At 32.3% G+C, this 14719-nt stretch overlaps 1 protein-coding gene across 2 annotated transcripts in view; it reads left to right on the forward strand.

The window, feature by feature from the left end:
• Positions 1–14719, forward strand: part of LOC139527019 (replication protein A 70 kDa DNA-binding subunit-like) — a 55186-nt gene that overhangs the window by 21816 nt on the left and 18651 nt on the right. For both annotated transcript variants that reach the window (XM_071322258.1, XM_071322259.1), the window contains exons 8-13: positions 5039–5150; positions 6383–6554; positions 9616–9808; positions 10371–10510; positions 11099–11168; positions 12322–12471. In XM_071322258.1, coding sequence (XP_071178359.1) covers positions 5039–5150; positions 6383–6554; positions 9616–9808; positions 10371–10510; positions 11099–11168; positions 12322–12471 — 837 coding nt within the window. The remainder of the gene's footprint in view (positions 1–5038; positions 5151–6382; positions 6555–9615; positions 9809–10370; positions 10511–11098; positions 11169–12321; positions 12472–14719) is intronic.

A 14719-nucleotide genomic window follows, 5' to 3' on the forward strand; every position in this document is an offset into this window, starting at 1 on the left:
TGAAGGTTTTTGTCGAGCCTTCGACTTTAGTCGAAAAAGCAAGACTAAGCGATCCTACATTCCGTCGTCGGCGGCGGCGTCCACAAATATTCACTCTGTGGTTAAAGTTTTTGAAATTTTAATAACTTTCTTAAACTATACTGGATTTCTACCAAACTTGGACAGAAGCTTGTTTAGGATCATAAGATAGTATCCAGAAGTAAATTTTGTAAAAATAAATTTCCATTTTTTCTGTATTTTTAACCGGATTTTTATGACAAAAATGTCGGTTATTGATTTGGGGATGTACGGCGGGCGGGCGGCAATCAAATGTTGTCCGTGCATTAACTCATGAACCGTTCAACCAAAGCTTTTAAAATTTTAATATGTTATTACTGACAACTATTCGAAGGTCAAGTTCAATAATGGCGATTTTGACTTTTACCGTTCAGGAGTTATGGTTCTTGAAAGATTGAAAAATGGAGTTGTCCGTGCATTTACGCATGAACTGTGCTACCAAAGCTTCCCAAATTTTAATATGTTGTTACTTATGAAAGAATGGAGGTCAAGCTCAATAATGACGAATTTGACTTTTACCGTTCAGGAGTTATGGTTCTTGAAAGATTGAAAAATGGAGTTTCCAGTCGTGTCCGTGCATTTATGCATGAACTGTTCTACCAAAGCTTCCGAAATTTTAATATGCTGTTACTGATGACAAAATGGAGGTCAAGTTCAATAATGACGATTTTGACTTTTACCGTTCAGGAGTTATGGTTCTTGAAAGATTGAAAAATGGTGTTTCCCGTCGTGTCCGTGCATTTTCTCATGAACCATTCAACCAAAGCTTTTGAAATTTTAATATGTTGTTACGGATGACAAAATAGAGGTCAAGTTCAATAATGACGATTTTGACTTTTACCGTTCAGGAGTTATGGTTCTTGAAAGATCGTAAAATGGCGTTTCCATTCAGGTTGTTGCATTTACTCATGAACCATTCAATCTAAGCTTTTCAAATTTTAATATGTTGATACTGATGACAAAATGGAGGTCAAATTTGATATTGACGATTTTCACTTTCACCATTCATCAGTAATGGTTCTTGTGATATTGCCAGGACACAAATAAATGTTAATAAATCCGGTTTGCTGTCGTTGTGACAGCCTCTTGTATATAAATGGACTTAGTTTTTCTGCGGGGAAACATTACATTCACTCTGTGGTTAAAGTTTTTAAAATTTGAATAACTTTCTTAAACTATACTGGATTTCTACCAAACTGGGACAGAAGCTTGTTTATGATCATAAGATAGTATCCAGAAGTAAAGTTTGCAAAAATAAAATTCCTTTTTTCTGTATTTTACTTATAAATGGACTTAGTTTTCTTAGTTTTTCTGCGGGGAAACATTACATTCACTCTGTGGTTAAAGTTTTTAAAAATTTAATAACTTTCTCAAACTCAGTGTTCTCCCCAGAAATTTTGGATAGCATCACATTTTGCGTAAAAAAAATAACTGTATTTTTTTTAATGTCGTTTGTCGCGTCGCGTTGATGCTCTATTTCCTTTATATGTTTTAGTTTATATTGTTCAATTCATAACTGAGAATACAATTAAACTATAACCACAAAAACAGTTGTTTCAGTTTATGTTAAATTCTTTATTCATTTATAGTTACAGAATTATTTGTTTCCTCTTGTGCCAAATAAAAATAAATATGTGGTTTCAGTTACCCAACAATAAGTCAAATGAATGAATGGTTCATTATAGATCAACCTGTATATATACAAAACTAAATATATAGTACACAAAATTAACTATTTTTTATATTATATCAAGTAAAGATAAAGTAGCAAACAAAAAATCAATTTAAAAACTTTTTTTTATCATGTTTATGAAATTCATTGTTTCATGGCACTCAATGAATTAGTCCCAGTTGTTTCTTATCTTTACATCAAAATGATATGTATTTTTAACAAAGTTATCTAACAAATAGTCTGTTAATGCGTAGTTTTCTCTCTTGGTATATTTTTTCTGTCTACTGTCCATCTGTTGTCATTATCGTGAAAATGCGGATTTTTGTCATACTGTTCCGGTTCCGATCCGTAGTTTACACAAAAATGTGCAATGGCGGCCGTAGAAAAATTTACGAAAATGAGTCCGAGAATAAACATTGTTTGACAAGAGATTGTGAATGAATAAGACGCTTTTAATGCATTAAATGGATTAAACATAAACTAAAGCCAATTATGATAACTTTTTAAAGAAGTATTAAACTTAATTATTTTAGCTCTAAACCAAAATTCTCACTCTCGTATTTACCGGAAGAGCAAGAAAGTAATTTTTGGAGAGTTGCACAAATAAACGACCTTTTAAAAAAAAAAAAAAATCGTTTCAATCTTTGAAATTTCGTAATACAAAACGTAGATTTCGAATTGTTTTGTGATTGCATTTTTCCATGTCGAAATTGGCAATTGCAGACACGTGGTATTAGTCATGTCACAAATGTCAGCTTGGGATATTCGCATCCAAACAGTTATCACCCTGAGGGCAATTAACACCTAGCTATTTAATCTCTTAATTGCCTTTAGTGTCCACTTAAAGGGATTACAATTAAAGGTGATATAATTTTTTTGATCATAATCGATAATAGATGAAAGTTCAAAATTGAGGACAAGTAAAATAGCATCTTCAAAATAATTATAGCGTCGCGGTACCGCGACTCTAAAACGGCCTGGGGAGAACACTGCTCAAACTATCCTGGGTTTGCACCAAACTTGGACAGAAGCTTGTTTATGATCATAAGATAGTATCCAGAAGTAAATTTTGTAAAAAAATAAATCCATTTTTTCCGTATTTTACTTTTAAATGGACTTAGATTTTCTGCCAGGAAACAACACATTCATGCACTCTGTGGTTAATTTCTTATACTATTTTAAATTTGTACCAAACTTGGACAGAAGCTTGTTTATGATCAAAAGCTAGTATCTGGAAGGAAATTTTGTTAATATTTTGTACCTGTGTATCTGTATTTTACTTAAATGGACTTAGTTTTTCTTCCAGTTAACATTACATACAGTCTGCAGTTAAAGTTTTTAAAACATTTATTAGATTCATAAACTATCCTGGATTTTTACCAAACTTGGACAGAAGCTTCTTACAATCAAAAGATAGTATCAAGAGGAATATTTTTATTGATTTTTTTCCTCATTTTTGTTAAGCTTGCGATTTACAGCAAAAGTAGGCGAGACACTGGGTTCCGCGGAACCCTTACAAATTTTTTAATTCTATAAGAAAATATATAATTGGAAAATAAATGTAGTATCAAATGTTAAAATAAATATCTGTATACTTTGTAAGGGTTGTTCCAGATTTAAGACCTCAACCATCTGTAAGGCCACCCCAATTTAATTTCTTGTTCTACGGATTTTTGGACTCCAAAAATTGGGCGAGCGAGCGATTTGAAAATTTTTATAAAAAAATATTTAATTTGCAAATTTTTGAGGCGAAGCTTGAAAAGTAAAGGCGAGCGATTATAAATTTTTTTTGTAAACATAAAATAGTAGGTTTTGACAATATTAAAACTTGATTTATCACTTGCACTCTGACTTTTCTTTAATTTATGAAGTGTTTTTTCCCTGTTCACCAAAAAATAAATGGATAACTAGATGTGGTATATGTATGTGTGCCAATGAGACAATTCTCCATCCAAGTCATCATCAGGTTGGGAACAACCCCTCAATGTTATAAAATATCCCTTTTATGAGGGGTCAATATAAGTTATAATATATTTTTTTGTAAAAAACACTATTTAGTACAAAAGGGTTCATATTTTCCCAAAGAACTATATATCTATCTGGTATTAAATGGTCAAAACATGTCCAAAAATTTTGTAATATTCCTGGACTTTAGCCATGTTAACACATATCATATAATTTTATATTATTCAAAATAAGTGGACCCCTCTTTTAGAAAAGTTGTTTCAAATATGATGTATTTCTCCTCTTTTTAAGTAAAAAATTATATGCTTTTCCAAGGATTTGTATAGTAGCACTATACAAATCCTTGTTTTTTTCTATTTTCTTTTCTACAAAAGTAAAATGACCCCTTGCCTGAGGGAGGTTAGTTCCCAACCTGATAATAACAAATTCAGGTCATAGTTCGGCCTTTTACACAGGGCTTTGACCCAGACCAAACAGCAAGCTATATAGACCCCAAAGTTACTAGTGTACACAATTCAAACAGGAAAACCAATGATCTGAATTATATATACAAAACGGAAAATACCTATGAACCACATCAACAAACGATAACTACTGAACAACAGGCCCCCGAATCAATCCGGACAGGTGCATAAAAATGCAACAGGTATGGATAGTTTTTTTCCGCCGGCATACAATATAATTGCAGTTGAAGGCAACTCTTCTCCTTCAGAAGTTCTGCATACTTTATTCTGACAACGAACATTTTTGATGGGGAATGTAAGTAAGGGGGAAGAAAACCAATTTACAGGTATTTTCCTCTGTTATACGATATGTTTATATCGGAGCACTCCCACTTGGGATATATGGGTTTAATGTTTAATCAAATTTTTACACAGATATTTAAACAGTGTGGTGGGGTGCTTTATGGGTTTAAAATCATTAAATACAGGTAAGGCTGATTTTAAAACAAGTTTTAACATCTTTTTATAATATTTACAAAAAAAACGGTGAGGGAAATGGACACGATTACATTTCCGGATGTGGGAAGTGGGAATATTAAAAAAAAAAAATAGGTGCCGGCTGGTCCGTCGAACAAGTAATTAAATTGGTGTGGCCTAAAATTAAATTTTCATTTAACTAAGAACTTTTAACAAATTTCTGAAGAAAATCCAACAACCCACAATTTATTGATTTTAGTGCCACCCGCTACCCCAATGCAGTTAAATCAGGAACAGTCCAAAGTGATATTTTCTATTTGTCAAAATATATGCAACAGGAAATATGTGTTTCTTCAATTGGAAATGTTATAAAATAATTTTTTTTAAATGTGTAAAAAAATAACCCATTATTAATGAATTTTAGGTAATAATCCACCAGCCAGTAATTATTCAATAAAGGCAGCCCCTGGAACCCCAGGGACACCAGGCAGTACAAGAGTCCATTCTATTGCCAGTCTGACGCCATACCAAAACAGGTATCTATAGCTACATGAGGCAGTTTCAATTATAAAAATGTTTATAAATCTAATAGATAAACAGGGAGTGTAAAGGGTGCATTACAGTCTTATAATTCTTACATGATTTGCATATTAGGAAAAACGTTAATATGATTGGTAGATCATTCAGGATATGTTACATATTTCAGACTTCATTTATGTATTTCACACTTTGAATTTTTTTATACCAATTAGAGCTAATTTCTTAATTCTTGTAGAGAAAGACTTTGGTTGGCTTGCTTGCTTTGTTTGTATAAACTTTAGCTCAAGCATTGTAATTAAGATTTAAATCTGCAAGCATTAGGAAATAAGCTCTTAACATAGATTCCATTTTGTCATTAAGGGCATACGATACAGTTTTGAACCTGTATTTACAAGTTGATGAAAATTTGCATATAGGCTATTTTTTACCTGATTAAATCAAATATGTCATAAAAAATATACCTTCATGTTCTACTTTTTGAGTAAAATGAGGTCGAAATTTTGTCTATTTGCTCAAAATTCAGATTTGTGTCCGTATTTTCTTTTTCGAAAGAACGACGTAACTTTTTTGCTTTAAAAGATAAACACAAATTGTTTTTTATTAAATAATCGGTAATTTCTGTATTTTATAAGTATCATTGAAAATTATGTAATTTTTATTCCGAAATAACTCTATATTTATCAAATGTTCATGAATAGAGGAAAAAACGTCATTTTTTGCTGCATGTTTATCAAAATTAAAAAAATTGCGCTATTTACAGTTTTATAAAATTTGGGTCACATAATCTCCTTGCAAAATGAAACAAGTTGCTGTTTTAAAAAATAGGGGTCCATGCACTCGTTTTCAAATTAAATCAGTTTGAATGATAAAAACCAGTCGAAAAATGCATCTTTTCCCGATATGTCATAGTTTGAAGTCGCGAAAATAACAGTTTACGTTAGCAACGTCATTACCTTCCCTGTAACTGTATCGTATGCCCTTAAAACATACATTGATTAGTAGAAGGAGATATGAGGTACATGTAAATTTTGATATGATAGCAGTGAGTAAACAAAAAAAAATAAAAAACGCAAGAAGACAAAACACATTTCTACATTATCATTATTATCTTCTGATGGTCACCTGGATGCTCAAAAACAGGAACATTTATTATTTAAAAAAAAACAATATTCTTAAATTTCCATGATTGAACATATTGAAATCATGCATGCATGAAATTTTATTACAGATGGCGTATCAGGGCTCGAGTAACACAGAAATCTGGAATCCGAACATGGAGTAATTCACGAGGAGAAGGAAGACTGTTTAGTGTTAATTTGTTGGACGAGTCTGGAGAAATCAAAGCTACAGGGTTTAATGAGGCTATTGATAAATACTATGACATGTTAGAGGTCAACAAGGTAAACACACATTATTTAATGCCCCAGCCATAGGGGAGGGGACATCAAGTTTTAACCTTGTACATCTGTACATCCCAAAATTGGTTTCCATTCTCTACTCATTTGTTTGCACCTGTCCTATGTCAGAAATCTGGTGTTCAGTGGTTGTCGTCTGTTTATGTGGTTCATACGTGTTTCTCATTTTTTATATGACCGCAAAAATTTAAAAAAATTTGGTTGTATATTGGTATCACGTCGTCAGCGTCATCCGAAGAAGGATTGTTTCCAGATAATAACTTTTGAATAAGTAAAAATAAATAAATAGAATTTTAACGCAATGTTTATAACCACAAAAGGAAGCTTGGGATTGATTTTGGGGGTTATGGTCCCAAAGGTTTTGGAATTAGAGGCCCAAAGGGGACAAAAACAGCATTTATGTAGTTTCAGAACAAAAAGTTGTGTATTAGTATTTCAATTGTTCTGATATTGTACAAAATTGTTAATTACCATAAGTAGAAGGTTGGGATTTATTTTAACCCTTTCAACGCTACACAAAAAAATAGAAAAATGGCTGCTGCTGCTGCATTTTTTTTGTGTTCATTCATTAGAACAGTATATTCCTTTTCAGACTGCTGTATCTTTTTTATTATAAGAGATACAGAAAAGGTTATTGCATGAAAAATGCTCAGGAGAGTATGAACTGTAATGTTAGGTAGTTATTTCAGTAAAATTTTTATCAGGTTACCTGCATTTTCAGGTAATTAACAGGTAAAAGGTGTAATTTATTACATTTGTGTTGAATTTTGAATAAAAACTACTTTTAGTCTTCATCTATTTTGTTTTTTTATCTGCCATATAATAAAGAAGACACCAATTGCTCGACTCCGTAGCGTATTGCACCATACACAACGTATTATGTAATCATGGCACAAATCAGTGGCTCCGTCCTCAAAATTTTCAGTCAACCTCCGTTTTCCCCCTTTTTCTACATCTCGTAATGATCGATCAAATCATATTTCCCACACGAATTTAATGTAATAAACACATTGAGATAACAAGAAACCTTTTAAGTAATCCTCGTCGTCAGTTTCACCATAGAAATGCTGAAATATTTCCATATTTACAGCTTCGTTTCCGATTTCTGCCATTTGCATTTGTCAAAATATTTGTTTTTATTTTCCTTCATTTTTCCCTCTACTGCATGATTTTACAATAAAAATTGCCGGATTTCAAGCGCAAATGAGACCTTGCATATCCTCGATTCATACAAGGAAAAATTAGAGAGGACCCGAATGAAAACCGAATGGTTTAAGAGTCCTTATGAAAAATCTGTTGTCATCGCGGCATATGCCGTGTATAGCGTTGAAAGGGTTAAGGGTTTATTGGGCAAACAGTCTAGGAATTAAGGGCCAAAAACACGCATTTTTTTAGTTTGAAGACAATAACTTGTGTGTAACTGTATGGATCTCTCTGACATTGTACCACACTTTTCCATATAACACAGGGAAGGCTGGGAATCAGTTGGGGTTAATTTTTCCAAATATGTACGAAAAAAGGGCCAAAAAGAAGCATTTTTCTAGTTTACAGACAATAACTTGTATTTAAGTGTAATGATCTCTATAAATTTTTACAACAAGGTTCAATACCACTAAAGGAAGGTTGGGATTGACTTTGGGGGTTATGGTCCAAATAGTTTAGGAATTGGGGATCAAAAAGGGGGCCCAAAATAATTAAATTTTTGAAAGGTTAAAAGAAGAAATCTTTAATTGCACAATATTGCGCAATAGATTTGTAAGATCTTGACATTTGTTTTGTGTCAGAAACTAATATTATGTCAAAAATTTGAACACAATCCAAATTCAGAGCTATATCAAGCTTGAATGTTGTGTCCATACTTGCCCCAACTGTTCAGGGTTTGACTTCTGCAGTCGTATAAAGCTGTGCCCTGTGGAGCACCTGGTTCTAGTTTACAGACAATAACTTGTGTTTAAGTGTATGGATCTGTATAAATTTTTACAAGAAGGTTCAATACCACTAAAGGAAGGTTGGGATTGATTTTGGGGTTATGGTCCCAATAGTTTATGAATTAGGGACGAAAAAGGGGGCCCAAAATAATAATTTTTGTTGTTTTCAAACAATAACTTATGTTAAAGTGTATGAATTTCTCTGAAATTAAACCACAAGTTTCCATACCATGAAAAGCCCTTTATAGCTTGCTGCCCGGTGTGAGCCAAAGCTCTGTGTTGAAGGCCGTACCTTGACCTATAATGGTTTACCTTTATAAATTGTTACTTGGATGGAGAGTTGTCTCATTGGCCCTCATACCACATCTTCCTATATCTATCTAACTTAATTTGCCTCAACCAAATGATATGAAACTTGTACACCATGTGTATTACCACAAAACACAGCTTGTACAATGTTGTATGCATGTTTATCTAATGTCATCAAAATTCATAATATCAAATAGAATTTGTAGATTTGGGTAACTAAGGCCTTATAATTGAATAAAGTAGCATTCATTTTTGGTGAAATCTTGTTTTAACGTTAATTAAGCTAAAATTAAGAATTGTTTGCTAGCTCTTCTTTGTAATTATTGTAAAATAACTCTGGTTAATTTTCCCAACATTTTATAATTATGGGGAGATAGTATAATTAGGTTTTCATATAGTCTTTTTCATAAAAGTTTCAAATGATTTATATAGGTTCTAATCATAATTTTTAGACAATACTTGCATAGATTCAATAAAATGATTTGAAATATAGTACAAAGGAATGCCACTCTAGCATACAAAATTCACATCAAAAGAATTAATTAATACAGCTTTCATGCTCAACCTTCAATGAAGATTCGAAATTATCAATATAACCAACAGTTGTAAATCTATAGGATAGTAGATTGCACCTAACTTGTTTTTGTATGGGTGGGGTCAGATCATAAAGCTCAACTGTATATGACACTTACAAGTATTACTAATTATAAATACATAAGAAAAAGTAAGTGACCAAGATTAGCAAAGGTGTAAAAAATGTCTTGTTCAGTGAAATTGTCTTCTTAAATTACTTTTTTTATATTTTGCAGGTTTATTTTGTTGGCAAAGGAACTTTGAAGACAGCAAACAAACAGTACAGTAATATAAATAATGATTATGAAATGACATTTAATAATGATACGACGGTTGAGCTGTGTACAGAAGATGTTGATTTACCGACAGTCAAATTTGAATTTGTAAAAATTAACGAATTAGAAAGTAAAGCACCTGGCAATAATATAGGTAAGTTTAATGAAGTCTATTCAATGAAAGCAGTATGTAGAAAGAACAACATATTATTCAATCAGTTTAATACATTAAAAAGAATGTAAATATAGAGAAGTTAACTCCAATCTAATTGACTAGGGTTGTCATTTTCCTTATTGTAGGTCGATGTTTTTTTGGAGCAATCCGGCTTCCTCCACCAATAAAAACTGTCCACCACAAATAGCCCAAAATTGGCGTTAAAACACCAACAATCAATCTATCATTTAGTCATGCAGAGTAATGCAGGATGATCGTATTCCAAATTTTAAAAGTCACCAGGCATAAATTATTAGCTCATGATATACACACATAAGTGACATGACATAAGCATTGTTTTCATATACTAGATCATATTCATATAATGGAAATAGGAAATGTGTTTTAAAGACAACAGACAGACGAAAGAGCAGAAAACATCCGAAGGCTACTAATGGGTCTTCAACACAGCAAGGAAATCTTACACCCGTATGTTATAATCTTAATTATACAGAAAATTGGTCAGAAAATATGGACATAATTTTAAATTTTCATTTTTTAGATCTGATTGGAGTGATAAGATCTTGTGGGGATGTTGGTACAGTCATTGGTAAGGCCAGTCAGAAGGAGATTACCAAAAGAGAGGTCCAGTTGTGTGATCAATCAGGCATGGTCGTTAACCTGACATTGTGGGGAAATGATGTAAGTCTGAAAGGTAGAAAGTTATCGTATAAAATTCTAGTCTTGCATGTCACTTTCATAAAAAGGGTCTCAGTGGCTAAGTGTTTTAGTTTAGAGGTATGGTCTACTCCAATCTTGATTCATAAGCATGGTCAGTTTTCCTTCTGAAAACTAGTGGTTCTAAGAGCACTTGGGCTTCTTCCACCAATAAAAACTGGCTGCCAAAAAAAAAGCTAATATTTCTGAAAGTGGTGTTAAACACCACTCAATAATTATTAAACCTTCATAAAATAAATGACTTATATAAAAAATAAACATATAAAGAGTTTGAGCCATCATTATGATCATACTGGCATCAATTAAAAAAAATGTTGTTTTATTTTATTTCAAAGTGATCTGATGGTCACAAATATCTGATTTACTGTCTTGTATACTCATAGCCATTTAAAACTGCATTAGCAACGGCAACCATCAAATTGCAAATTGATGATGACAACTCTTAAACTACAGTACTGTTATTCCTTAATTATAGATGTGTTCTTTATATTTAAATATTGAATTCAAAGCATGCATGTATTCCTAGAAATATAATAATTTGATATATTGCAGGCCCAGACATTTGATGGCTCTGGTTGTCCAGTATTGGCAGTTAAAGGAGCAAAGCTGTCAGATTATGGAGGTAAGTTTAGCAATAGAATACATAAATCGATTGGATCAAATCAAAGGAGAAAAAATAGTACAAATTAAAAACATTTGGCCTAGGAATTTTTATTCCCCATTTATGTGCCTTATGTTTTCTGGTATGTGCCATCATTCGTCCGTCCGTTTATCTGTCCTGCTTCAGGTTAAAGTTTTTGGTCAAGGTAGTTTTTGATCAAGTCCAATCAACATGAAACTTAGTGCATATGTTCCCTATGATATGATCTTCCTAATTTTAATGCCAAATTAGAGATTTAATCCCATTTTCACGGTCCACTGAACATAGAAAATGATAGTGCGGATGGGGCATTCGTGTACTTGGGACACATTCTTGTTTGTTTTTTTTTTGTAAAATTCAAACAAGTTATGTGATGACTGAAGTCACATTTTATAGCATTATTTTTTTGGTGGAAAATTTGATAAACATGGCAATAATTAATCTCCCATTTTTGTCCCTTGTTCAATAATCACAATAAGGGCTATTCCATTTAAATGTTTGTGGGAGGGTAGGAAGGGATTTTCACAATCCACTGAACATGGAAAATGATAGTGTGAGTTGGGCATCCATGTACTTTGAACACATTCTTGTTTAGATAATTTTGCATTATGGTAATAGACACATACTGAAAAAAAGACCCATGACACACATTCAATAATTAAACATTAATTCCTATCCTGACCTCCCACATACATTTCTATGGAATAGCCTGTTACAAATGCAGACAAAAATTTCTGAATTTACAGTAATTGTGTTATACCAACCTATCAAACATTATGTAATATTAGACAACCAAGTATTCTGTAACTAATGTCAAATTGATCTTCTTTTGTATATCTGTATATCTACACACAGCTGGATAAGTAATTAGACTATCCATTCCAGAATGAAATAAGTATTTTTGAAATGTCTAGATTTTCTGAGAGAATTTTTTTTTACTCGACCTAGTTTAATTAGTTCTTTGATGAAAGTCCAGAATGGTCACCATTGTGAAACACCATTGACACTTTTCTTAATTAAAACTTGATGTTAATCTTAATTGTAGTTGGGCTTGTAAGGATAGTAGCACTGTCATTTAATGATAAATGTTTTAAAGTCAGTAACAGGGGTTAAAAATTAGTTCATATCATTACAGGTCGTTCAGCATCAGTTTTGGCATCAAGTCAAATGTTGATAAACCCAGACATCAAAGAAGCTCACATATTACGAGGATGGTATGACCGTGATGGACAGTCGTCAGAGTTCCAGACTTACCGCAATGAAGGTGGTGGCTCAGGCGGAGGAGGTAATGTAAATTGTAGGGGGTTGGGTATTAAGGTCAATGGGGGAGGTTATGCTACTTGTACAGGGTAAAGCAGGCAGGGGAGGTTATTTAATTTAAAAATTTAATTTAAGAAAGTGGACATGGCATTTGAGGTAGGGGAAATAGGGGTTAAAATATAACATAAATTATGCTGAACTCTATGAATAGGGTTGTCAAGCTGGAAAAGGAGAAGCTTATATGGCTAAGGAATAGGAAAACAGGGTTATATCAGAGATTAGTTAAGATGTTAAACAAATATTATAGGAGTAATCCACAGGTGTTAGGGTAAACAACTATTCTTACATATAAAAAAAAAAACACAACTTTATTATTGAACTTTTACTTCATATATGGCTAAGTATTCAGTATAGTGTTGTTAGTGTGTGACAACATGTATGATTTTAAAAGTAGCTGTTTCAATCTTAATAACATGATTTTCTGAAAGGAGAATGATTCTAGTTTAGGGTTTTACATGTAAAAAGATAGTTATTTAGTCAGAAAACATAAAATTAGACCTAAATAGCATGTTGGACAGAGGTTATGTTGGACGTAACAGGACATTGAAAAATTGAATATTTTCCTTTTATATGAAGGCCTAGTTAATAAATATATCAATTTTTTTCTGACAGTTCATAAGATCTTCAATTAAAGTATATCATTTTGTTAAATTTTTTTAGAAACTAACTTATAAGTTGGAAAAATCTTAAAATATGTCGGACAAACGGGGACATTTTTGGATGAGAATTTGTTCCATTTGCATCATTGAAAGTCAAAAACAAAATCAAAACTATGCTGTTTATACTAATATCTACAGCTGGTGTTCCTCAGCAAGAGGTAAAATGGTTCATTATTAAATAAATGGATAAAACAAAACCATAAAAAACTGTAGGACAAACATAGGACAGATTATATTCCCTGTCGGACAAACATAGGACAGAATTCATTAATTTACTGATCCTAATGGGAATTTAAAAATGACACCTCTTAAGAAGAGACTAGGAAGGGTCTGAGAACTATTTTTTAGTTTATGTGGACTTGTTAGTTGTTAACAAGGTTCTTTTTACTTTTAAAAAGCTGTTACGTCCGACATTAGAAGATTTTGTCCTACGGTTCGTCCAACAGAAAATTAATGGACTCTTGTTACGTCCTAATTTTCAAAATTATGTCAAATTTAGACTGTCAACAGTTTAAAACCTCTTTATTTTTCATTTATATGGTAGTATTTAAGGTTAAGTAATTGTCAAAGTAGAAGCGAAATTGATTCTGTGACTTGTGGTAGCCATTTTAGAGAATATCTTGGATGTTGGACGTAACATTTTTTTGGACAAATGTTGGATGTAACTTCCATCTCTTGGTTGGACAGAAAGAGTGTTCACCCCTTCAATGTCGTTGACCTCAAGTAAAAAGGAACAGTTGACAGCAATACCGTATGCACATCACGATTGTCGTAAAATTTGTTGTCATAAACATTAAAAAAAACTTAAACTGAGTTGGCAACTTGCAAATGAAAATTGAAATTTTCGTCCGTAACGGTTGGACAGATTTTTCAAGAGTAAACTTTAATGACAATTCCTGAAAAAAATAAAACTTTCTGCTGTAACTTCATGATGAATTATCACATTTTAGTTAATAAGCTCAAGCCTCAAGATATTTTGTGCATTTAATTGCCCTCTATTGTTACATAACTTATACTTCATTTTCACATAGGAAGAAGACAGAAAATGTTCGTCCAACAACATGACCATTTAAAATTGTTTTTAATCCTGATTTTTCATGTTTTAGTGTCCTTAACCTTGCCAACCCTATTGTTTTACCTGAAAATCCTTTTTACCTAGTTGCCATTCATACAAAAAGGTTAATAAAACAATTTTGATTTTGGGTCATTCGACCATGTCACAAAATAAGCATGCAAAAAATAGGGAATTCAACACTTCATTTATAAAATACTTTATTCAACAATAAACTTTTCATATGAGACTGTTTATATTATCTCTTCATCATGCAGTGAATTGATTAGCTACCTGCATTAAAACTCAAAATAATTTAAAATATGAAAAAAATGCATTTTTCTGGGACACCCATTGAAACAGCACTTTACTGAATACTTAGCCATATATATATTTTTATGCCCCACCTACGATAGTAGAGGGGCATTATGTTTTCTGGTCTGTGCGTCCATTCGTTCGTCCGTCCGTCCGTCTGTTCGTTCGTTCGTCTGTTCGTTCGTTCG

The sequence above is a fragment of the Mytilus edulis genome, chromosome 6, assembly GCF_963676685.1.
Source record: "Mytilus edulis chromosome 6, xbMytEdul2.2, whole genome shotgun sequence".
In the NCBI taxonomy this organism is placed as follows: Eukaryota; Metazoa; Mollusca; class Bivalvia; order Mytilida; family Mytilidae; genus Mytilus; species Mytilus edulis.